We start from the raw sequence: 26,519 nt of genomic DNA, 5'->3' as shown, positions 1-26,519 counted from the left end.
TTTGAGACGTCGATCCGCGTCAAGCTATGTCTACGTTTCACCACATGTTATATTTATCAATAAAATAATATCAAGTTTCCGCAGTCGTGTACCAGGAACAGCTCAACAACAACAAGTACATAGCGCACAAAACACGTCGCGGTCTTCATGGATTCCACCTTCGTTGACCATAGTAAACCTATGACGTCACTATTGGCAACGTCGTCCAGTAGATTAGATTTATCCACTGTGTAATAGTTGGAGTTATACAGAGCGTGGCAAGTGAAGGTTGTTGCCCATCTTAACCTCAGTCGTCTTTCCTTCTGTGGAACGTTGTATATCAATATATCCGTTCACTGCTGAGTGAAGGGAAGATTTTTCAGGATATTGATTCCAACCACAGCGAGCTTCTGCATTAAAGGCAAGTGCTCTAGGTTAGGCTAACAGCTTTCAGTTCGCATCACACGGAGATAAGACACAGATGGCTTGGTGTTATCTGCAGAAATGTCAACAACGGCTCAGCGACCCCTCACATAGGAGTAGATAGGCTACTGTGGAATAAAGATAGAAATGTCTGAATGAATTTTAATTTTCGTATCCCCAGCCTTGGCGAGAATCAATGACAATTTCTTCTTCGATCTCGCATCTACGTTACAAAACATTTAAAACTTAAGCTAATAAATTTGAACAATAGCAGATGTCAAAGAATGGGAAGTAGGAAATGTGGAAATACTGCTGACGAACCGCCAGATCTTTTCGTAAAACAATAGACAAATGTTAACGTGTTTTCCGCTTTTGGCATCTGGTTCTGTGCCGTTAGATTACAGAGCACAGTGATTGTAATAGGTTAAGCCATACGCATTAGTTACTAATATACTGTAGTTTGGGTAGATCGCACGCCATTAAGGATTGTTTTGAATGTTCTCCTGTTGTCAGTTTTGTATAAATTACGGATAAACTGTTTTTGTTAGATCTTTGTCAATGCAAAGTCAATGGGTATCGTACTCGAAATATTATCTCGGAACCTCTATAACAAAAATACGTATTTAGCATCTTGTATAAAGCAGTTGCAACGACAGCTGATTAACTTGAATGGATGATTCTAAAAGTAGCTACAACTTGCCAAACAGCTAAACGCATCTCTTCTTTGTACCATTGGGCGATGGTAAACTTCTTTGCTTCACGTTTTGTGTGAAATATAGTGGGAGTTAGCGTTACACTTCTCCATTACTGTACATTGATAACTATATTTGATTACAATATCGACCAAAACTTTAGAACAAAAAATATGTTTTCTACTGGTAGTCTAGCCTTCAATGTACGTTTGGCGCGTGATTCGTAACTCCTAAATTTTTGCTTCTTATTACAACGGTAGGCTATATTTAAAGCTATTTTATATTAATTTTTGGCAAGTATTACCAATAGCGTCGATTCGAATAAAAATTAAGCTGATGCGTAATTGGCAAGAAACAGATTGATTTTAATATGAAGTGCACTTTGAGTTCCGAAACGTGGTGTATTTGGATAGTGATTATAACTGATATACTGATATACTACATATCTTTCAAAATGCTTAGTTAAATAGTGTTCGTAAGACAAAATGAACCACGGAAGGTGTCTGATATACCTATGCGTTGGAGTATTAGGTGAAATAATAGTCATGACAATCCTCACCGACTGCTTTACGAACAACTGGAATCACCTTTCCGTGCTGAAATCAACGGACAAGAGATCAGTATCCCAGGAATTAAGTTTTTTGAAAAGAGACGTTTTGAAGAAACCGAGCTTGTCTTTGAAGCAAAGGTTTACAAAACAAAAGGAGGAACTTAAGCAAATGTATACTTGCCTGCTTGATCAACAAGCAAATATAGCTAAACACAAAACCCTGCGTGACTGTAATTTAAAAGGCAGAGTCAACTTCCTGCTGAACGAGCTTGAAACGATATCGCAGGACGTGCTATCGCCAGAAATGGATGGGTTGGCTGAAAAACTTCGAATGTACACTGCTAAAAAGTTTTACGATAAACAAAACCCAAAGGATTGTCGTCACGCTAATGTCCTGCAATGCGCTATAGATTGGATGTGTGGTTATGGTTGCTTTTTGAGGCATTATATTACTTGCTTCAATATTGGTATTTCACTAAATCGAACGGTGCTGATTACAACCAGAAGGTCAGGGGTCGCGTTCAATTCAATGCATAAACCGATCAGTGAAAGTTGTGAAAACGTCTCCTTGTCTTGCAATCACGTGTTATCGGCTGACACCGAAAAAGCTACGTTGGAGAATGAAAGATGTGTGATATTTCGAATGAAAATGCGGCCACCTGCCGACCAATTTTATTTGTCCTACAGTGTACCGCGCGACATCTTCCCCTTGATATTTGCTTTTAACAGCGAGCCTTTAGCTTGGTGGAATGGACAGATTACAAGTTTTATCATGAGACCTCAGAAATGGTTAGAAAATGTCATAAAGCATAAAGAAGAAACCGCCCTCATAAAAAGACCAATTGTCGGAGTTCATATACGTGCTGATAAGGAAAAGAATAAAATCTATCCGGTCAGTCATTATATGGCTTTCGTGGAACAGTGGTGGATACGATATGAACAACAACAACAGCTAGCAGGAAAACATATTTCCTCCATCGTAAGAAGATTGTACATAGCAACCGACAAAAGTTGGGTTGTGCCACAAGTACGAAAAGACTATCCAAATTACCACATCACTCACGACGAAAAAAGTACAAATCATTCTTCGCCCACAAAAAGGAAAGAAATGGAGGGTGCCGTAGGTTTTGTAACTGATGTTCATGCTCTGAGCAAATGCGATTTTGTTGTCTGCGGATTTACATCACACGTATGTCAGGCAGTGTTCCATTTGATGCAATCCCACTACACAGACGCCAGTGATCGTATGGTTTCTGTTTCTGGCAACTACAATCCGGAGTTAACGAGTCCGATCACAAGCAATCGATACGTTGCAGCCATGGACCACGTAGCAAGCCCTAAATCTGGAGAGCTTAATATGACACGTGGAGACGCACTACTTGTCTTCGACATCCCTCAATTCGCACGTTATAGCCTTCCTGGAAAAGGTTACTATTGGGTGAACAACACCGTCAGCGGAGAAATAGGTTCAGTTCCAAGTTATAAAATAAAACCATTCTTGAGAACCAATTCAGTTCCGTTTTTGTGAAAACGTGACAATATCAAGTTAATGTCTGATCGTATCTTGAACGATGTTGGATTACGAAATAAATATCGATGACGTAAAGATTTCTGTATATTTCATTTTCCGGTGTATGTTTGTTTCCTTTCCATGTAAATATCACTAATAGTTGGTCGATACGATGGAGTCATTATGCACTTTCAAAATAAACTACCTGGAACCTTGGTTTTTAAACTAATTTCGATGAGTCAGTCTTTATGATTCTAAGTCTATGCACGACTGAAGCCTGGCTTAGATCCCTCACCGCTCGAGCCCTTTTTGCAGACCTTATGCCAATGCGAGGGGTGCGACTGCTTTGGGCCCCGCGCTGCTTAGCACCAAAAGAAAATTAACGATTAAACTTTTATTTTGCGCAAATTGCATTGTTTCTTCTCTCAATTTGTTCTCGTGTAAATAAATCACCAAGCAAGGTTTTGGTGGGAGCTGTTTTGCAAAAAGTTGATATTTGGCTAACGTTCTTGTTATGGCATTAAATTATATTCAAAAGTGGCAAATGGCCCCGCGCTTACCAAAGCTGACACTGAAGCTAGCCTTCGTGCAAGTTCCGACTGTCACACGTAATATTTGTTTTATCGTATTGCCCAAATTTAGAACAAATCACCAGAATCACTGAACAGAGAGTCTGAAAGAGTGGTTGTCTGTAGACTTACCATATTTCTAGCAGTTGAAATAACGGACTTCTTATTCTCACAATGACGCAGTTTATGACAGTGTCAATTTTGTGGGTGTATAGACAGTGACGGAGATCCTTCTACTCGGCAGAGAAAGATACTTGGGCCGGAGCTAGAATACCACTTTATCATCACAAGTTTTACCATGAGGCCAAAGACGCATTGTTGAATAATGTCACAAAAGATAAAGAAAATGTCTTCATACAAAGAATAGTTGTCGGAGTTCATATACTTTACGTGCAATAGGCAAGCTAGCATAAACCTATTCCGTAAGTTAATCCATGGCCCACGTAGAAGAACATTGATAAAATATGAACAACATCACCTAACAATAGGAAATGTTTCCTCCGTCGTTCGTTTAACTCACATGGTCTTTGACGTTCTTATTTTAGGCTTTTATGACGAGAAATAGGCTTCACTTCTATCTTCCTATGCTTTAAATTTGCAAAAACACGAGCAAAACAGCTGCTGTACCTAAAACAACGTTTGTTTCAGAAGATCTTTTCTACAAGATTGAAAGATGAAGACACCACTGCAACAAATTCTTACTTTACAAGATGTATCTTTCAGGTAAGAATCAAGAAAAAAGAGAGCTCGCACAACTAAATTGAAGTAGATTGTTATACATACATAGCTATGGTTATTTTGCAACTAAAAGGTTACCAAAAGGCTAGGTTTCTAATTTTGTACATGTCATTCAAAAGGCGAGCTTAGTTACTTAGATAGCTCAGATACTTAACATATTCATTGTCATTTTAATCTAACCATGTCACTATATATATTTATTTCGGTTATTAACAGCATCCTTGTTTTGAAAGTTAGGGAACATGTCCTCTACATCTTCCAACAATCGTAACTTTCGCTCCGCACAGTTAATGGCAAAAAATAAACACTACAATACAAAACTGCCTTCGTCGTTTTAGCTTGTGAAAATCATTTTGTGGCTTCAGAAATGTTGGACCAGTTTAAGCAGAATAATCGCGGCAAAGAGTAACATAACTAAGTTATAATAAATATATAATAATACCATATTTATAATTAAGTTATGTTGTAAAAACTACGAGGAGAATTATGCTGCAAGTTTCATATGAATGGAAATTTCGAACGTAAATCTTCTCTTGTCTCGACCGAGCCTGGTTTATTTCACTTGTTCCATTTATCTTGCGTCAACTCGATAACGTTTGTCAACTTGTTTAACTGATGGGGAATTAATGTAGGGCTATAGATCAGTTATTACGTCAATATTGAAGATTTGTACTTATTGATGGCAAAACAACTAGTCCCAGCAGTCAGTGACAGTCAGACAAAGTTCAACTTCATAATAACCTTGTATTAGCCAGAGCGATTGTGTTTACACAAGCAGTTAAATATGTGGACAATATAAGCTGCGGTGGATGCTACAGGCAGAAACGGAGGTGATCAGACAGTAGGCTCCAAGCAGCATGAACAATTTGACTTTGTGGATGTGAAAAGTATTCGCGACCTTGTAGCTAAACTATTGCCCAAAACCAACATTCAGACACGTGCTGCTGTAGCGTTCACCACCCTGACCACTGGATAACGGCAGGACACCGCGTTTTATTTGCCCAAAAAATTATTGCGTTGTTTTGTTTTATTCCTTGTTCGCATTTCGATTCAGACGTCTTTTAGACAAGGACGCATACAGATGCTCCTTTGAGACGTCTATCCGCGTCAAGTTATGTCTGTGCTTCACCACATATTACATTTATCAATAAAATAATACCAAGTTTCCGCAGTCGTGTACCAGGAACAGCTCAACAACAACATGTGTATAGCGCAATGTCATTGTTGTTTTTGTCGTGCATTCTATAACTCATCCCCCGTTGCAAAGATGTGCAGACATTCTATAAAGGAGACAAGGCATAGAATCAATAAAGCAGCGCTTTGAAATGCGTTTCGTTTCGTGGTTTTTTAGTGAAAAGGTATCTGTTCAAAACGAAGGAAAAGACCTGAGCGAGACAAACAACTTTGTGAAAAACCGCACGTTTAACCTGCTGTTAAGTTCCTCTTTCGATTTGTCACGTGACATAAAAAGAATGACGCAAATTGCTCACTCGGCAAACGAAAACGCAACAAACGACGAGCGAAAGAAAAAGCTTTGCGTTTGTGCCTTGTCTTTGCATTGGCGGATGTAATTGAAAACATAACAGAAGTGCAGTGAAGTTGAGTTAAAGTAGGCCTAATGCATTTGAATTTAGAAATTAATGTTGTTACAGTGTTAAGTTAGGCGGCAGAAAGAGCGCAATGGAAAATATTGATGTTACAAGAGAGTTGTATTTGCAACAGACTCATAACTTCACTTTGTCTGATATAACAGTGATGGAAAGAAGTCTTAATGATTAGGACGCAAGTTGACGCACGCAGTAACAGTGTTGCGTTAAGTTAAAAAACAAGTCCAAGTCGTTTCATGTCATTTTATTTTGGGGAAAGCAGAACAAGTTGCTATACACAGGGTCGGTTTGGAAATGCTTTAATTATCTGAAGCAGTTAAACGTCGCTAACGATAAACTTGTTCATAATCGTTAACGCTTAAATGCATTTGCTTTACTGGTCATATTCGAATTTGGTAGAAATAATTTTGTTTCAAAGTTTTATGCACAATAAAAAGAAAGAAACTAATGCATAGGTGCGACCTATATCACCTGTATACGAGATGTCACGGCAAAATACAGTCTATTGTTTACCAGTCGGGCAAATGGATTTTATAACTATTAAATTTTGAGCATTTTAAACTTATGAAAGTTTACATTTTATGGATCAGAATACCGTACACTCGTACAGTATTTCCAAGAGCCCGCTCACAAAAGTACGCCAATGAAACGCGGTCACCTGTGCCTATAGGTCTGGTTGTACAGTCTGGAATTATCAAAGTTCGGCACCTATGCTGGCAATACTAACCAGTATCTTCTATATTTGCTGTACAGTACAAAACTTCTGTTATTACGCTGTGGCAAGCGTACTTGCTGCTGACACCGGCATAATTTCAATACAGTTTAAGAAGGTGGACAACTGGACATCACAAAAATTCGATAGAAAGACTTAGTTTTAGATAATGCTAGTGCATGAACTTACATTTATTCTTAAAGTTATATGGTATAAAAAAGTGATCGAAATGTTTGATTTGCGTAGATACGATTCTTGTGTCGTGGTTTTCGACTGTAGATGAACTAAGAAAGCAATTTTCCAAACGCAGTGTTCCGCTTTCGTTTGATCACGTGATAAAGACAACGACTAAACTGCAAACAACAAAATAGGGCGTAGTTGAATGCAAAGCAGCTTCTAAAAACTTCGTTAGATTTGTTATAACCGGATCATTTAAGCATTCAATTTGATTTTAATATGGATGCACAAACGTTATTTTAGATCATATTGAATTAATTAAAATAAACACTTTGCGCGAATCAACAAACTTGTAAGTGGTCACGTATTGAAAGTTTTCTATTCTTAAAAGCAGCCGTGCAACATCGCTTTATCAGACACTTGCATATGCTTTCCAATAGGAACTGTGTTAATTGTCAACACACTTTGCAGTATTGATGTTGTGAACGATATGCTTAGCGTTAGAATTTAAATTTGTTTGCATCAGTTTGTCCAAAACCAAAAATTTCCCAAAAACAAAGGTTATGTAATAATCAAACTTTTACCTCGGCATTAAAAATGCTTCACGTGCAAGTGAGTAATAAAGGTCAAAGCTTAAATCACAGCGTCGATTTTTGTCGAAGGTCGTTTCGCATTTTCTTATTCAAGGCAAAGATTGCAAACATTCATTTGTTCTTTCAAAGTTTGTGAATGTTTTGGGAAACCGGTAAACTTAAACGGTTAAGTCAATATGGTTAGAAATGTTTCACCGCAATCAGTAAACCTAAAGGGACAACGACATGTTTTAAAACACCCAACCTAAACGTCTCTTTCAAAAGAAGAGTTCTTTTCTAAACCGTTTTTTGCAGAACAAAAAACTTTCCAAAACCGCGTCTCCAGCCTTTCTGTTAAGTTCCTCTTTCGATTTGTCACGTGACATGGAAAGAATGACGCAAACTTGCTCACTTGGCAAAGGAAAGCGTAATAAATGAGTAGCGAAAAAATATGTTTGCGTTCCTTACAACTTTGTCTCGCATTGGCGGCTGTATTTGAAGACATTCTAGTAAGGTTGAGTATAAGAAAGATGCATTTGAAGTGAATACGAAGTTCGGTGGCAATTGAAATGCTGAGTTCACAAGATAAGTAGCAATTGCAACCAACTTGTAACTTTACTTTGTTCAACATTACATGGATGGAAACAAGTGTTAATGGTTAGGACGCACGTTAAGTCATTAACAGCGCAAGTCCAAGTCGATTCGAGTCATTTTAGTTGCATTCTGAAGTCAAATCAATTCGGTTCAGTTAACTTTATGAAATCTAGTTCGTTTATTGGAAGTTATCAAGTCAAAACAAAGTCACTGTGAACCATATAACCTACCTCTTGTTATACGGTAGCACCAAACGATAATCTTAATTCTCATGACATGTCATTTTACCCATTTGTAACGTTTTGCCGATTCAGTAAAATTTGTTGCGTGGTAATCTTTGAAGAAAGTACAGCAGCTAACAAATAATAAAACGATCCTATACGGTTCATTGAACTAAACTTTGAATTGTGACTCGAGTTATATCAATCAAAATTTCCACGTTGAGACAAGCAACGTTAAGTCTTTTAAACAATAGTCAAGACTTTTTAAAAGAAAACGTAACTTGATTCAAACTCGAATCGTTCTAGTTCTGACTTATATAATGGAAGCAATAGCAAGGTGAAGCGATGCAAAACTGTGGATTAACATCACGTCAAGACCAAGCTAGTTCAACACTCTAAAGTCTAAAACCTTCTACCCTCAAGAGTGTAGCAGCGTGTTATGTGCTGGTCGTCGTTCTAATCTAAAGTATCAACGAAGTGTAAGGTTGCGGATATGCCTGCTCAGAACGCTGCCAATATTACACACCATAAACTTTGCGGCATCTACATTTTCTAAATGATCAGAATAAAGCAACAACATTGCGTTGCATGGACTTTTAAATGAGAAATTCTGCATTTAGCAATGTTTTAAAAGAAAATATTTCCATTACACTCTTTTAATTTCTACTCAAATTACACCAAAACAAAATTCAATTTTGTGTTTTGGGGAAAAGGGAAACCTTAATAAGTAAGGTGTCAGAAAACTGAAAAGTTTAAACTGAAGAGTAGTCTACGTTGAAAGCATTATGGAACCATGGAAGGAATTTAAGAAAGAATTTCTTCAATTTGTTGATTTTAAGCGTGAAGAACTTTTGGAGAAGTATTCAGAAAAAATTCCAAAAAAGATTGCAAAATGTAAGCCACTAAAACGAAATACAGAACCTATGCTTTTTATGAATCTCTTACTGTTTTATGTGCATTGTAAGATGTAGAATCAGATAATATGAAAGATGTCCTGAAAGTCTAATTTTAAACTTATAAACTTTAGAACTCATAACAGTTTTAAACTTATAACTTATAAACTTTAAACTATTCATGCGTCAATAATTTTTGTCTTTGGTGCTGATAATGTTTATTTTGTTTTGTAGTTTTGGAAAAAACATTACGTGTGCCAATTTTGATCCAAAACAAAGACGGAAGTTACGAGTTTGATGAATTGGCAGCCTGGAAGATATTTAACCACGAAGATGTCAAAAATAATCCAGTTTTAATTATTTCGATTACAGGAGCCATGAGAAAAGGAAAATCTTTTTTGCTCAATTTGCTTATTATATTTTTGGAATCTGAAATGGTAATAAGCTTGAAAGGATCCGATTTAGGGCAAGCTTAATTGCTAGATTGATATTGATAGATTAACTTATCCTACCATAGATAATAATAGATTCATATTTAACTTAACAAAAAATACTGAGATCGTTTTCAAGTTTACCAGCTAAATAAAGGTACTTAATAAAGTTCATTTAAATCATTTTACGGATTAGATTAGATACGTAATATTAGATTAGATACTGTGTCCACACATTCATTACGGTTTAGATTTTACTTATAAGAGAAAGTGGATCTAAGTCATCTATTATAATTATTATACTTTACTGTAAACAGGATAACAGATGTTTTTCTGACGACACGAAAGAGATTCCTCAAATATTTCCATGGAAAAAAGGGCAAGACCGAGTTACATCTGGTATATGGATCTGGAGTAAGCCATATATGATAACTGGACAAGACGACAAAAAGGTGCAAAAGTCGATGCTTGCAAAAGCTGCAGACAATATAGCATGAAGCAAAAATTTAATATGTATATCTTTGATCGAATTAAATATACGTATAGTCACAAAAATATGCTCCAACGCTCATCAATACAAATTCTTTGCAGGTTGCAGTGCTCTTAATGGACACGCAAGGTGCATTTGACAAGGACAGCAAAAATAAAACTGAAACTGATATCTTCACACTCAGCAGTTTGCTCAGCACAGTTCAAATTTACAATGTAAAGGATAACATAGACGAGAACGTTCTTCGACCCTTGAGCGTAAGCATACTTGACTGTAATCTTAAGCGACTATTAATGTTCAACCTGTATTTAACCCTAGTATTCAATCTGAGTATTCAGATAATTCAATCCTCATGTCCAGCACGTTCAGGCATAGGCCTATCCTTAAGTGCATTATCAAGACATAGCCGTGTACTTGAACCGACAACCTCATCTGAGACGTCAGCCGGCCGCTATACACTTATAGTACAGGTTGAACACTAATAGTCGCCTATGCCTGAAGATGCTGTGCATGATGATTGAATTCACTCGTCCGGGCTTCCCTCCACCAAACTTCACCAGCTGGCTTGAGTTCTTGTATAAACAGACTTAAGCACTCGATAAAACGTTTTAAAAGTAGTTGCGTATGTGACAACAGTAAATACTTAGTGCGCGATGCAATAAATATTTCTTTGATACTGTATTTATAGTTGTATAATATTATGAACTCAAACTATCGTCTCAACGCTAAATTTCCTGTCGGTAATACTGCTTCTAGACATTGATTTTAATACATTTTAATCATTTCCTTTTTAATAAAGTATATGTTGATTATGTTTTTAGGATCTTTGTAACTATGCATTGGAGGTTTTTCGCCTTAGCCAAAATGAACATTTAGATCAAAATGCCAAAGTTTTGCAAGTAAGTCCTATTATTGATAAAGAATAATGTTTGTTATCATGAACTTTCGGAGTACTTAGGTTAAATTACAATAAATTTCCATTTTGTGTTTGTTTTCCTGCATCCAGCTTACATTTACCATGTAACTTTTTTTAGAACTTGACCTTTTTGATTCGAGATTTCCAAGATGATGAAAAGTACAGTTTTGGTACGAAAGGTGGCAAGCTTTATTTGAACAAGCAACTAAGCACCTCTGAGTCTAACGACCCAGATGTACAAGTAGTGAGAGCAAACATAAGCAAAACATTTAATTCTTTGAATTGCTGTTTGTTGCCATATCCTGGTGTAATCATTGCTGGTCACAAGAGAATCGGGAGAAACGTAACTTTTGGAGGTGACAGAATTTCATGAAGTTGTTTACAAATATTTGATTACAATTTTGTTATGAACTGTTTAGCGCAAATAAAAACACGTTTCGATTTCAGATATCGATAAAGACTTTCGATCTCAAGTGTTTAAATTTTTTTTTAACCTGCTAAAGCCTGAAAATCTTTCGCCCAAGTCTATTGAAGGAGTAGAAATTACTGGTGAAAATCTTTTAAACTATGTGTACATGTACTACGATTTACTTCAAAGCAATCAGTTCTCCGAACCAACAACCACAATGAAGGTAAAAAGAGACAATTTCAATTTTGGTTTTCTACCTTTATCTCATTTAATGCTCTTGCTATGCACAGGCTCAGGCTAAAGCGAGTGCTCAAAACGTGACTCAAACCCTGATACGAACTTACTGCGAAGCAATGGTACAGTATGTGCTGATATTCTGTACTATACAGTGCACGACAATTTATGTTTTCTCTTTGCCTGTTTGTACAAAAAACTTCGACCTTTGCTGACACCAGTTTTAATCTCTCGTTTGAAACTGATATTGTTAATTAAGGATGCTTCGAATCAAAGTTATCGAAGCAAATCTGCACTCGATGATCAACATGAGCAGGAAAAAGAAAAAGCTCTTTCAGAATTTCGTCGTTTGTTCACTTCTCCTTATACGGACCTTGTCAGTGAATACAAAGATGTCTTGTTCCGGGAAATTGAAAAGGAAAAGAAAAACCAAGAACAAAATAGGCATTTCAAGAGGTGGGTTATTTCGCATTATCTTAACAGAAAATTAATAATAAAAGAATGCAAGAATATAGATATACAGGAAAAATTGTTTCAGTAAAATTTAGTTGTTTAGCAATTGTTTTATGGCCCCTGTTCTCACTAAAACTTCTTTTTGAATTTTTTTTAACACTTATATAATTCACAAGACTACTACTTGTTTTCACAAGTAATTCTTTTTAAATTTAATTTTTTTACCACTTATAACCTTCACTCCTTCACATTTATTCAGTTGTTAGAACGGAACAGATGCAACGGACTAGTGGATGAAGGGTTGCAGTTATACAAAGACAACAGAAAGGTTGGAATCGTACTTATAGAATTTTCATGATAGCGTTAGAGAGTTAAATTTTCAATTTGTTTTCACATTTTCGATTAACAAAAATATACATATATAAGCATGACAAGGAGACAGCAAGACAAAATGCACTGACATTGTTTGATCGACAAACAAGTGAAGATTTGGACTTCAAAGATGTTTACAAAGCAGAGTTGGAGAAAAAAATTGATGCTTACGAAAAATTTAAGGATGAGGAAGATCGTCTTAAACAGGTGACTCTCAAATGTTCACGTTATAGACATTGCGTTAAAACAATGACTGAACTGTATATACTGAAATCTCAATCACAAGCCATAACTATTCATTTCTTATTGCTTGTTTTTATATATATATTTTTAAAGGAAATCGGTGAACTTAGTGAAGTTTGTCATGAAGCATTGGCCATTTTTAAAGATGACATAAACAAGGTAATTCTATTTGAGTCATTTCAAACTTTAATATTTTAAAAAGGTATTCGTCGACTTTTTCAGCTAAAAGGAAAGTATGTCCCACACGAGCAACTTGCTGAAAACCACAATCAATGCCGAAATAAAGCACTGAAATATTTTCAAGAAAGAGCTAACCAGAAAGGTTACGATCAAAAAATTGTTGGTTGTAGAAAGAACCAATTGAACAAACGTCTGCAGAGTTTTTATCCGCATCTTCTTCGGGAAAACGAAGAACTTCTGGTAATAAAGAGAAATATTCGGCAGCAATCTATTATTATTATTATTATAAATTATTAAAAGTATTATATGATTAAAAATGCAACATTTTAAGTTGTGAAAGGGTTTTACTAAAAGTTTTAACAGCGTTTTATTTGGTTTTATTAAACTCACACAGCCCGGAATATTTGACATAGAACGAAAAAAAAAACATTCAAAATATAAAATATTAACGTTAACCAGCTATTGCTGAGGTTCATCAACTATTACTATATTAACGATTTTAATCTCACCAATTCAGTTAGCATGTTACTCCATTTTTAGTGTAGATTTAGTTTGACCGATATATTTTTCTATCATAATAATAGATTGTGAGTGTGAATGCTTAAGCCAAGTTTACTTTAACATTTTTATTGGTAGAAAAAAATCAAAGATGGGTTTGAAATTCATAAGGAGAAGTTAAAACAGCAACACTTAGATTACATGAACAAGGTAAACACAGATTGCAATATAAATAACGTACCTACCAGTACAACTATCCATAGAATGCGACGTAAAAGTAGGTCTATCTGTCACGCCGTTGTCTTAGTTTATACAGTAGTTTATATAACATGGCTTAATCCGAAAAAGTTTTCATAAAGTTTAGTACAAGCCTGCGTGCTGGTAATGTTTAGCTTTAACAGATATTGTATTTTCCTGTTGTCTGTCTTTTAGATGTGAAGCATTTCATTATTGGATGCTGGGTTATTATTTACATCATTCATTTCAGGTGACTGAAAACAAATATGTCCTGCCCAAAACCTTACGGGCAATCCATGAAAAGTTCATTAAGAAAGTTGCAGAAGAACATAAAACATGGGAGGAAACCCCCTTGCACGAGGAACTAAAAGAAAACGTAATCGAGGTTCTCGAAGAATCCTACATCAGGCTGGCAGAAGAAATGGAAAGAAGGAAAGGCCTTTATAGGAAAGCGAGCCACAGGTTTGTCCTGATGATGGCTGGATGGACATTAGCTAGTGTAACGATAGCCGCATTGGCCATAGGAGTTGCGATTGTGTTGCTCCCAATAGAAATTAGTGCGGGTGTCGTGGCAGGCATTGTAGTGGGTGCCATAACTTTGCTTGGGTTCATTAAGTAAAAAATGGAGTAGACTGCATGAAAGATCAAACATTAACTTTGTAGTTTACAAACTTTGTTTTGATATAAAGATTGCAATCAATATTTCAAACTGAGTGAAAAGTGTTATTCGAGCTTACTTCCGCTTCCGTTGTTCGATGTTTCACGTGATGAGTAGCACTGCTGAGCACCGGTCTGACCACGTGACCAAATAGTAACGATAGGAATCCATCACTTACACTTATTTTCTCACAATTCTGTTTGTCAATTTCATGCCAATGCCGTTTTTCATGGTTTCTTTTCGTTGACATGTAAATAATTCTGTTCTTTAAAATGCTGTTATATATTAGCTTTTTGTAAGAGTTTTATGTAAGCTACATCAAATCTAAACCTTAACACTGATAAAAGCACTGATAAATTAAAACTGTAAAAAAGGCTAATCAAAATTATTATTAACTCATTACTGTATAGTCGCAGTACTTGCAGTTATATTCATGTACATATGAACTAAATTGCGTTAAAGTGAATAATGTTAAATCTATGAATGTTGTATTCATTTTGTAAATATCTGTGATTTTTAGTTGTGGATTTTGTCACTGAACATTGCTGTCCATAAAATACAAGTTTGTAAATATAATAAACTAAATTCTAAAATGTGCTTCATTCAGACAATTAACAGGTTTGTGTGCAAAGGAGTAAAAAATATTTTGATGCTCGACGGTTAATCGATCAGCGAATATAGATATCGGCCTACAGCTGTAGTTGTAGTGATTAGGAAAGCGCCGAATGCAACGCGGCCATTAAGTCATTAAATTGCCTATAAGCTTCCGCAGGCTGAAAGATAAAGGTCTCATAGCTTTTTGGAAGCCGTTGTAACATTGGAAGTTAGATTTATAGACTGTGTAAAATTTAGAGTTATACAGCGCATGGTAAGTAAGGTCGTTGCCCATCTTCTTAACCTCAGTCGTCTTTCCTTCTATAGAACGCTGTATGTGCACATATCCGTTCACTGCTGAGTGAAGAGAAGAGTTTTTAGGACATTGATTTGAACCTCAGCGAGTTTCTGCATTAAAGGCAAGTGCTCTAGAACCACCCGACCAAACTGCTTCGTTATTATTTGTAGCCTATTTCATTTGTTATCTTTTTGTTAGGGCTATTATCTAATTTCGGTCTTTCTGATGACCCACTATGCAGAGAGAAACTGGGTTAGTGAGCCCGGGCTTTTCCGGTCGGTTTCAAACTGACGTGTGAAAAAACATACAGGCCACATTCGAGCTCGAATTCATTTTCACATTCTGGCAAATTTGCATCGTAATTTCATTTTCTTTACACGAATGCACATGCGCGCAAGTTAATGTAGAAACCACCGGCAGAGAGCGACTTAGAAAACGATGACATCAAAAGATGACTTTGATTTGTTCAGAAAAACTTAACTTTTTGGGATAATTCAGGCTTCAGGTTGAAAGTAGCTCTGGAGGTTACAAGTGATCATGTTAATAAAAACACAACACAAGAAACAAAACTTCCCATGATCGATGTTATGATGTAATGAAACAATCTACATACTTTTGCTCTCCTCATCCTGGGTTAACGTGAAATATCGGATGCAAATTAGACAAAACTTCTTGTTTTGAGTGAAAAAATGTTTATTAGAAAAGTAGGAAAAGCTCTCAATGTTTATAATCAACAAACAAATTCAAATGTGTTTAGTTTAACAGTTTGTTAAGACACAAACTACTGGCGAATGAAGTATTGTACTCCAGAGACAGCAGAAATTGTCGTTGCTGAATTCGCAGGTATGTCGCCTTTGCAATTGGCCGACATAAATAAGTGACTCACATTTCTTGACAGGACAGTGTGAGATCTTTATAGATGTATGCGCAGAACTAAATATACAGGAAACTTGAACATAAACGAACAAACACGTGTAGACCGTAACATGGCAGTTTTTGCTTCAAAAACGAGGTCATAAAAGGTAACTATGACGTCACAGAGATGTCGCTGGTGGGTCAGTCATTCCAGGCGGGATCATTCCTGCTTGGGAGAGCTTACGTAACTGGCACAGTGACATCCGGGCTTGCTGTCGCACACGTGACTGACGCGAGCTGGTAAAAGAAAGCACAACATGGTTAGCAAGTGATGTGAATGGAATCTGGTGAAGTTGGCCGGAGTGGACAGTTGCAATACAAACAGTGTGCCTAATGCCGATTAGTAACTAACTTCTAAAAAGTTCCATTGTACCACCAGTGCTAATGTCAACGGTTAAATGTATTGAAAACAGTCAAAATGTCATATGCTGCTAAAGCAATCGAAGGAATTATCTGTTCGCACAACTGTGACAGGCGATTTCACTTGCAACTACCCGAGACTACCTACAATTCTACAAATCGTAAACAAATCACCTTTAGGTTAATTATCTTAAGACATGAAATTGCTTCGTCTGTGCCGGTGTCAAGCCTCGTGCAATGGAGGACCTCAATGAAAAGTTATGCTAGTAAGCCTACACCGTAAACATGACCACACTCTCACAAACCGGATTTTAGAAATCGGTAACCGAACCACTTTACTCGTTTGTCAGCCCCAAGTGTTGCAGTACACTGTCTACATACTTCACACACGCGGTCGATATCTTATTGTTATTACCAAATAGCGGTAAAATTTCTGAGGGTTCAAAAATAAACATGGAGCCTTATTGTGTACTAGAGAAAGTTTGGTAACAGTACATGTAAGACAATCTACAGATGGGTGGTGTCTGGAAACAAAATGGCCAGCCGAGTCCACTTTGGACCAAATCGCGGTCATGCAAACGCTGCGATAATGGTGATGGAACCAGATCTGATTGGTGCCAAGAGTGGTCACGTGACCGAGCTCCCACAAATTTGGAGTTCAAACTTTATTGGCAAATCAACCACCTGAACCTGTTTGAGCATGAAATAACTAAACTTGGCCTGTAATCTCACAGCTCGCCTCTCTTTATTACGTTGGAAAATATACATTTGAAATAACCAACCTGTAAAATAGACTCGGTTGATTTGACGGCGGCTTTGCGTTGGTTTGCAGAGTTTGGTAAATGCCGTTGAAATCGAACTTATAAGCATATCGCTTTCCATGCACTTTGGTCATCAGACTTTTGTCGTAGTAATATCTACAAAATGAACTAAGCTTTACTTAAACGTTTTCTTCACTTTGTTTAGCGGACACTTCAAACTTAAGATAAAAAAGAAAAAACGATATCCAGCATCATTTTAATAGCACCAAGACCACGCAATTTACCTCAAAGCACGACTCAGTTTATCGTAGTTCATATTGGGCTTGCTCTTGCGCTCCCCCCAGCGGCGGGCAACTTCATCAGGGTCGACCATCTTGAACTGGCCGGTCACCCCCTCCCAAGCGATGCAGGGGGCGTTTGATGACGCGGTGAGAAGCTCCATGAGGAACTGCCATAACTGGATCTGGCTCGAACCTAGAAAGACAAGCTTTTGATAAGCGAGGTCACGTGACACGTGTTTATCTAAACGGTTGAGCGCATAATCATAATCAACGAAGCGCAATGTTGATTCATCAAAGCGCGGTAGATTACTTCAACGTTGATTCGATGATTCATGAAAATGTTAAAAACTGCTCGAAAAACGCCGTGATGCTGCATCAGGAATTTGACGCCTGTGGTGTTACACGACGTCAAACCGCCACGCGACTCAGTGGTGCCAAAGGTAATTATTAAACATTTCATAAGAAATTCTTCTGGATAATGACACACAAGATCACACATTTAAAGTAAACATTTTCAGATGCAATGAATCGCACCACACTGGTCTAAATCAAAGCTATCTCGGTGTTTTTACAGACCTGGGTTGGACAGTTCCATACAAATCGGGCCAAAAAGCTTGTAAGGATCTTTGCAGTCGGGTTGTCGAGCTTGAGCCGCCTGAAATGGGTCCATGACCCCGTTAAAAGGACCTGAAGTCGTGTTACGGCCTGCAAGCAAAAATTCCAACAATTAACAGACATCGTAAACATAACAGTTTGGTCAGGAAACGTATAAGGCCGTTAAAATGCACGTTGGAGCCAACAAGAGCTAACTGGAAAACCATTCATTTTGTGCCAAAATTATAATTATCAGCAACCGAGTTCCACCTGTCTATACATAATAAACAGGTCGCTTTTTAAAATATAAAGATGTTGGGACGAGCAACCGGTACAAGATTGTTTATAAGGTTCATTTGAGTTGAACCTTGCGCATTCAAGCGTGAAAGTTTTCTCTCAGGCACGAAAAGTTTCGTCAACTTACTCTGCTTCAAAAGAGAGAGTTGATTGAGCAAGACTTCGGCGTTCGCTTTTTCAGTCAAGCGGCAGAAATCTCTCATCGTCATCTGACAGAGCTTGTAACCGTCAGTCGACGCAAACTTCTTATAATCCAGATCTTTTAAGTTGTATTCCTTTACTGATGACATCAGCCATTCCTTAACGTGATTTCTTGTCCACGAAACCGGATCTGTGTTCAAGGAAACATTATTTACCCAAAAATAAAATCTGTAAACATTGAAACTGGGGTTCTCTGAGCCGCAAGTATAGGACATGTAGTATATGTGATGTGCGATCATAATAGAATTGTTACAATGTCCTACAACATGCTATCATGGAGAAAAATTATATTAGTCTAGAAAAGTGGAAGCATTTTGTGTGGTCGCTAAGCTGATTGGAGCTTACTCCACCACGTCTATAAAGTAAAGCAGTTGTGTTGACAGCCACTTTACAAATTCAGGGCGAATTGAAAACACAATCGCATTGCAACAAGCGCCCTAAAGGAAATGAAGAAAAAGTCACCTAACTGCTGCTGTTGCAGACAGCAGGATATATCTTGGTCTGTTATCGGTTTATCTTAGGATGTTAAAGCAGACAAAACCGACAACAAAGCTCTGGCAACCTTATAAAGTAATCACAGGCAGTTGAAGGTGAACGCTGAGGCAGGAGAAAAGTAATTTCCGCCGATCTCGCACGATTATGTTTAATTTAGGCATTTCAAGACAAAGCTAAGACGGATTACATTGACTCTGGATAGCGGTTGCGGTTTCATAAACTTTAGGTCAGCAACCTCGCTTATCTGCCAATTCAAATCGGGTATTTATAGCGAGAGGAGTTATTATTGGAGTTTTGTTACGAAGTTCCGTGATACTTTGTGCCATTGCAAATCCAATACTACCTACGATCGTCCTGGTATCTAAACATTGTTCTTTTAGTTTGGCACAAACATCTGCGACCAACAAAGATATGTGACGTATTATAAAGACACTCGCAAGGGATTAGAATGTACCCGGCAGAACTAATCAATAATAAACGTAACAAAACTCACCTTGGGGTAATGCATTCCGTTTGTGCTTTTCCGGGTTTAGAGTAACATTCGGGGGTGGCGGGCTCCTGCGTATCGTTCCCCCGCCGGTAAATAGCGATGGTTTCGGCGTCATCACTTCGCAATCACGGCTCGTCATTTCAAAACACGTCGCGGTCTCCATGGATTCCACCTTCGGTGACCTTAGTAAGCCTATGACGTCACTGTTGGCAACGTCGGCCAGTAGTGAGTCGTTAAAAATTGACGAAGCTGACGACGATAGCGATGATGAAGATGACGAAGACAACGACGCGATGGGCGCGATCGCGTCGATTAAATCGTCACTGTCGCTTATACCGGGGAGGGAGATCTGGTCGGGTTTAATCACAGGGAGGGGGTCATGCAAGATGGGGGCGGACAGTCGTCGCCCGCTACTGGTAGTCGGGTCCATGTTTTCGGGTTCGGCCGAATCCGGAACGAACACCTGGTCCCGTGGAAACGGGTCCGACTGTGTTCTGTTTATTACGTCATGCGTGACGTCACTGGGCGGTACACAGTGGTGGTTTTTGTAGTTGTGGTAGGGGAAATTACAGAAACCGGGGGACGTACAGCAATAAGGGCTTTTGCACGACCCAGGAGAAATTGCAATGTTTGGGGGATAATCCACACCTGATGACGACATAATGACGTCATCGACAGTTCTGCTGTCTTGCGATTGTTGATAGAGCGATAAATCGTTCGATAGCAGCTGCTTGCCAGCTTGCAAGTCGTTCGCCGGTGACATCATTCCAACATTCATCGTGTCGTATGATGACGTCACAGTGGTTGATGCATAAGTCGGGTGGTCGTTATAGTGATTACCCTCCGAAGAATTGAATCTAGAAATAGAAAATCCATTATGACGAAGCTTGTTGTTTTACAGGGCGCGCTTGATACATGGAAAAGCATAAAATCGCAGAAAATCCAGAGTTTGTCGGTTTCGTTTTCCAGTTAACTCCGCCTTCGAATTGATTCTTTAACGTACCATTGTATCATTGTGAATAAGATTAACCGCCTGATGTAAGTGAGTCCTAGGAACCATGGTCGTTCGCGAAATCATTTTATTTGCAGAATTAATCGTGCTGATATCGCGTTAACGTTGGCCAGAGGCGAAAACAGACACTTGGTGACGTCAACAATTGGGGTCAGATAGCAGAGAAGTTTCGTGTTTTTGAAGAAAAAGATCTGACCTAAAATCAGTCAACCGTAACTATCTCCTTTAAATTAGAAGTTAAAGAAATTAAATTAGCGTTTTTCTGCCAATTTCGTTTACAAACACAATGAAACAGGTGAAAACAACGGAACAAAAAATGAAGATGGTAAGTTTATCAGTAAAACTGTCGTTTTAAAGTTCATTTCGTCCCATATCGATATCATATTTTGGTCATAATTATCATTTAAAAATATCATTAACTTGTTGTGTATAATATGTACAAAACTGAAAGCGCTAATCGATGGTATAATCCACGATTTTCCCACAGCGAACCACTTGCCTTTACATCAATCACCGCAAGTTTTCTTTTATGATTTCTTACTTAACAAGATAAATGAGCACTTCAAAGTCATAAAACAGGGTTCGTGTAAGACATTTGTTCCAGTTGTAGAAAACTTGCCTTAACTTTAACACAAACCACGTAGCCTTGTTTTTGTGTCCAGGATACGATTTCAGACACTTAAAAACGAATAAATAACAGACTGCTTACGTAGCTGACAGGTGAAACTACAGCAAATGCAAAAGCGGTTTAAAAATCAAGTTTTTTGTGGTTAGGCTTTTTTTCGCTTGTCAAAATTTCATGCTTTGCTGCGTCAGTGGACCGCCCCGTGAGAAGTATGCAATGACCGAACTCTTTGGTTGCGCTTCATGCAATTTATAGATCTCGTTTCGTCATCGGGGGATTCCCCGAAGGCTTGCAAAAAAAAAATCTTGCAAAAATCTTCTTGGCTGCAGCCGGCTGTAATGAGAACAAATCGAAGTATCTGGCGTTTTTCCAGGTAATTACCGACCGACTGTTGTAAATGCTGATTTGTTGTCTGTTTAACAGAAAATTGACGTCTAAATACGAATGTTCTTGCCTGCGGTCGCGCCCTACCCATAACAGGCGCTTAAAGCACAGGAACGGTGCATTTTTGACAAACCTTCGGTAATACTAAGAAGAACCCAGGATACTGTACTTGCAGTTTTAGGAGTTTTAAAGAAAACTTAACTTGTCAACAATTAGTTTTAACACTTTCTGCAGTCTCTTGAAATAATTTGAATTATGAAAAACGCTGATTACTAAAAAAATTGTGCATTGTAACGAATCTAGTCAAAATCCCATTGTCGGAAACTTTTTCATGTAATGACAACGTCATAGAATCTTTAAGTACCAACCTTTTTATTTCACGCGACGATTGAGTTTCACTGCAGTTCCGCTTCATACCACGCCGTAGGTTTCTAATGGCAACCATAGAACGAAGATCATGACGTAATTGCTGATTATGTGTAATATCTACAACAAACATTTAAGAAAAGAAAACAAAATTAATTAAACGAAGAACCGTAGAAGTTGCGAAAATTAACAAGAAACAACTCAATAAGTGGAAATTGAAGGTGACTGGTCACTAAATTTGAGGAAAACACATTACAGTAGCCCTATACAAATCCAGCTTCCTGGATCCTGACCTAAAATGGCCACTTCAAAGGGCTAATGAAGCTATAATAGGAAATTATGACGTCATACGCTGGGGTTACAAAACATAGATTATTGTAGAGCGCAATAGAGGAAATCCGATAGTTGACCAATTGCAACTTCAGCTGTCCATGTCGATTGTTACTGAACAATAGCCTTTGTTAAGATTTCGGCTTGAGAATATCTCGCAGTGGAAACACAAGTAAAAAATTTGACTCACTCTCACGAGCCTATGTACAGGAGATTTGATATATTTTTAGTATTTCTCTACACAAAGAGACCTTCTAGCTGGCGCCTATATTAACCCAATCAATGGAATTACGTCACCATCCGAACAAGTTCAAGACCAAATGAAATAAAAAGAATACTGGGTTAATAACAGAAAAGACACAGGAACTTATTCTTATATAATAATTATCCAGGCTAATTTGAACTCATTTAGGTGGTGACATTATTCTGTCGTTGACGTAAAAACACATCCCTTCCCAACATGGCGACGTCGTGGGAATAGCAAAGTGCGATAACACGTGTAAAACAGGGCACTGTGCAATAGGTTCTATTGTTAACAAAGCAATCGACGACCACAAAATCTGGGGGCAATTCGGGTTTCGCGATGACTAACGGCAATTGTTACGTCACACAAGCTATTGATGTGTCACATAATATAAGCTCGGACAAAAATATCCTACGCACTGTACTGTTCTTAAAATTAATCGCCACTTAAATAGATCAAATTAAGGAAACATTGGTATGGTATTAGAACACCAGCTATTAAGCTTAAACCCTTCATCTGTGACGTCACAAAAACCACACAAGGAAGAGCTCGCTCGAACCTATTATCATACGAGTCTATAATGTATAAGAAAACAAATAGACGCCATCAGCTCTAGGCGGCAGCATGAAAAATATAGCCTCGGGAATCGATGTCCGGGCGTTCGGAGCTTAACCTTTTGCCTGGCCGTGCTCGATCCTTTGATATATCGACGGCAAAAGCGTTCAATTAAGTTATTAAGCCGCTGTGAGATCGTTATCTGACGATGGGCAGCATAACAAACATACGATACCATCAACTCAAAAGTACCGTGAACAGTTACATAGTTGTTAAATAAGCCACTAACAAGTCTCTAAGTTTATAGTCAAACTCACTGGCCTCAACAGTCAAAGTGAAGAGGCAGTCAAAAATGTAGAGATACAGATCGCCATGAGTTGTGGTTTTACCACTTTTTGTGGGCTATCATTAGCATGCAACCAAAATTACTAAAACAAAATCCCAGATAGGGCTGGTTAAATTTGTTAACTAAAAATGCTAGGTGTAATTATCAGGTGAACAACGGTCAATGCAGATAGCAAGCATAACACACTTAAACACCAGCGTAGTCACAGCCAAAATGCGCAAACAAACGTTGAAGTATTTACGCTAAGCTTTAGTTGGCTTTTTAGGAATTTTATCAGTATAGTCGCCAAGAAAACTCGTACGATTACTAACTAGCAAACGATTCATACAAACGCTAACACAGCCCTTTACTGATAAAAACAGCCTCGTGTACAAACAAACCAGCCCTTCTCTTTATGACAAAACAAAAAGATCACGTGCGTATTGAATCGAGATACAACATTTGAGTTGTTTTCAAGTTTTTCTACTCTATATCAGACTCTAAGTCTAAACTGATGCTACATAAAATGAAATGAAACCAAAATACCCTTCTAGCTTAAATACAATAAACTAGTTTCCTGATACATTGTTCCAGTATAGGCTGCATGAAACTGCTGGTTACTTGTAGCCTACAAGTTCGTTAGCTGAACTTTCTCATTGTCCTCCTAAAGTTAAAAAACCTCCCTTACAGCTAAATTCGTTTCAACCGGTTAGTTTAACATCTTATTATTACGTCATAAAGCAAAAACCGCACCTCTCAGAAGACCCGATTGTTATATGTTGGTCGCCATATCTGCCCATTATGTATTTACGAGTTCTGCCAATATTAACTGAGGTCCGCAGAGAGAGAAACGCGAAGGGACGGAACAACTCCCGAGTGTATACAAGATCAGCCGACCGAAACGGCGTGCAGTCGACCGTAACGGCAAAAAGAATAAGAACTACTGAAACGGCCTTAAAATTACATCATTCTAAGACGGTACTGCATGAATGCATGATTCCATGTTATCTGGTTAATGTATTTGCAAGTTAGGCCTCCCACAAACCGCGGATAACATCGAAAACTGCGCGATATGCATCTGTCAACGCTCGCAGGTGTTCGCTGACATTAAAGAGAAAAGTTGTTTTTCTTTGTTCTCTTATTCGCTAACACAAAGCCAGACGAGACGTACACAAGCGAGGTTTATTCACTTTTGAAAGTCGGCTGGACAGAACCGCGATTATTCGGTTTGAAACAACGATGATAAACATTTACTGTCCGGCAAAAACTTTGCCGATTGATAACCGAAAAATTACCGATTTTCAATACAAAAACTATGGCGTCACAATCATGGATAATTATTTTTATTGGAGCAGTTTTATTCCGAAATTGCGATTCCTTCCGAAACACCTGTTAAAACATCTTATCTTTTTTATGTCCACTCAAACATTCGAACACCTCAAATTGATGATGGGGTTACTGTTAGCGATGAATCATTGCGTGCAGTGTTACTAATAATTTACAAATAGGCTATATTTGAAATAAAGATTTACACAATTTCTTCCCGTCGCCTATTTTGTACGAGTTATATCTATTGCATTATGTTCCATGACGTGAAATGAAAAGTAAAAAATATTATTTTGCCGGTAAAATATCACAAAATGTTCAAATTTTCTGGTTTGTTGCAAAGAGAAAAAAAAATTGAAAACATTCGTCCAGAAGTCACCAAAGTACAATTGAATTACTCACATTTATATGACGGCGAACGGAAGTAATTCGTCATTGTAGCATTTTCAAATTGCTGACGGTCGGCAAATTCTATTTTCCAAGTGACATCATCAGATTGCCACAAGTCTACCACCATTGTGACGCAATAATTGCTGGAGACTCCGTTCACAACCAAACAAACCGTTGCTTTTGTTCTAGGATATTGATCAAATACTGGAGAAAATTGCATTCGAAGTTAATTTATACAACACCCATTGAAACCAACTTTTTCTTTCGCTTAGGTCAGATCTAAAAACGTAAATTTTATTCTCGACCATTTTTCTGATTACCCGAGCAGGATTTGGTCGGCGAGGAAATTTTCTCCCCACCGCAACGGCAAAATCGCTCGAAGCTCGCGCCAGCAGTTTGTTTGCCGACGTTTTCTCTCTCTGCTTTGCATTGACGTTAGCAAGCTTTTTCTCAGTCTAGACGCGACGCACAGGAGAAACATTTACGTTATAATTGCCATGAAATCGGGGACTACGATTTAGTCATAAAGCAATCACAAATCGACTTTTCACCTGGGTCATAACTACGGAAGGACAAATATTGGCAAGACCCCAAAATAAAAAACGCTTTATGGTAACTATCGAAGCCCGAATAAGGTATTGATGGCAATAAATAAATGTTATGCGGCCGACGAAGCAAAATATTCATTGCTATGTAGTTAGCACTTATCGAAACGTTGCAGTCCTTTACAGCCCGCATTTCCTCAAGTTGTTCGGTAAAAACATTTCTGATTTTCTTAGTATTTGTATAATATTTACTCTGTATTAGATTTGAACGAAGAGTGTCACCAGTTATGCAAAATGAACTTCTTTCATGACGTAGCTGGCTATGAAAGCAACATTTCAAACCTTTTCTTTGCGCGAAACCCTCGATAATCAGTTCAGCAAAATATTCAGTCTCAATTTCCTCGTTGCTGTGGTTACCAAAGACGAAAATAAACACGTTCATCTTAGCGGAAGCGAGCCAAACAATGCAGGCCGATTTATTACTTGTCGCCCACACAGGCAATAATCTTTGATTCAATCTCCAAAACTTTTTGTTTATTATTTACACAACTAAAATAGCAGCTTATTCCCATGTGGTGTTATCGTGCTATGATTACCATCACGAATTGCGTAAATCCTTTTTTTGGCCGGCAATCAACCGTATTGTTACGTCAGAAAGGTCATTGTTAAAGCACGATTCGAGAACACAAGATGTCCGGCCTCAAAGGAAACCAGACGCCAATACATCATATTAGTAGCAAGTTGTATAGCAACATTAATTGTATCATAAACGA

The 26,519-nt window shown here is 37.8% G+C and overlaps 4 protein-coding genes across 7 annotated transcripts; 3 read left to right on the top strand and 1 right to left on the bottom strand.

Annotated features, from left to right (window-relative positions):
* Positions 1-850: 850 nt before the first annotated feature.
* On the top strand, positions 851-3,618 carry LOC143447040 (alpha-(1,6)-fucosyltransferase-like). Its single transcript, XM_076946961.1, has one exon. The coding sequence runs from the start codon at positions 1,580-1,582 to the stop codon at positions 3,170-3,172; it is 1,593 nt and encodes a 530-aa protein (XP_076803076.1). The 5' UTR covers positions 851-1,579; the 3' UTR covers positions 3,173-3,618.
* Positions 3,619-9,038: 5,420 nt separating this feature from the next.
* On the top strand, positions 9,039-11,581 carry LOC143447544 (atlastin-1-like). Its single transcript, XM_076947738.1, has 6 exons — positions 9,039-9,238; positions 9,472-9,674; positions 9,986-10,120; positions 10,260-10,415; positions 10,980-11,057; positions 11,193-11,581. The coding sequence occupies exons 1-6, from the start codon at positions 9,130-9,132 to the stop codon at positions 11,445-11,447; spliced, it is 936 nt and encodes a 311-aa protein (XP_076803853.1). The 5' UTR covers positions 9,039-9,129; the 3' UTR covers positions 11,448-11,581.
* Positions 11,582-11,649: 68 nt separating this feature from the next.
* LOC143446709 (uncharacterized) lies at positions 11,650-14,955 on the top strand. The gene is made up of 9 exons (XM_076946467.1): positions 11,650-11,706; positions 11,774-11,839; positions 11,977-12,177; positions 12,430-12,498; positions 12,597-12,749; positions 12,879-12,944; positions 13,008-13,205; positions 13,602-13,673; positions 13,951-14,955. Exons 1-9 carry the CDS (start codon positions 11,650-11,652, stop codon positions 14,317-14,319), a joined length of 1,251 nt encoding a protein of 416 aa, XP_076802582.1. The 3' UTR covers positions 14,320-14,955.
* A 645-nt stretch (positions 14,956-15,600) lies between these two features.
* Positions 15,601-25,392, bottom strand: LOC143446263 (uncharacterized). Of its 4 annotated transcripts, none has more exons than XM_076945832.1 (8): positions 25,214-25,386; positions 22,034-22,151; positions 19,648-20,501; positions 18,586-18,789; positions 18,144-18,272; positions 17,571-17,760; positions 17,308-17,442; positions 15,601-16,402 (listed from the first exon to the last, which is right to left on the bottom strand). In XM_076945832.1, exons 1-8 carry the CDS (start codon positions 25,326-25,328, stop codon positions 16,285-16,287), a joined length of 1,863 nt encoding a protein of 620 aa, XP_076801947.1. In that variant the 5' UTR covers positions 25,329-25,386; the 3' UTR covers positions 15,601-16,284. The 4 variants fall into 4 exon arrangements, with proteins under 4 accessions (XP_076801947.1, XP_076801950.1, XP_076801949.1 ...); XM_076945835.1 differs by lacking the exon at positions 25,214-25,386 and adding an exon at positions 24,239-24,371; XM_076945834.1 differs by lacking the exon at positions 25,214-25,386 and adding an exon at positions 24,070-24,106.
* Between the last annotated feature and the right edge of the window lie 1,127 nt (positions 25,393-26,519).

Source organism: Clavelina lepadiformis, chromosome 2, assembly GCF_947623445.1.
Source record: "Clavelina lepadiformis chromosome 2, kaClaLepa1.1, whole genome shotgun sequence".
Lineage (NCBI taxonomy): Eukaryota > Metazoa > Chordata > Ascidiacea > Aplousobranchia > Clavelinidae > Clavelina > Clavelina lepadiformis.
Note: the sequence above shows the minus strand (reverse complement) of the source record. Positions and strands in the feature narration are given on the sequence as shown.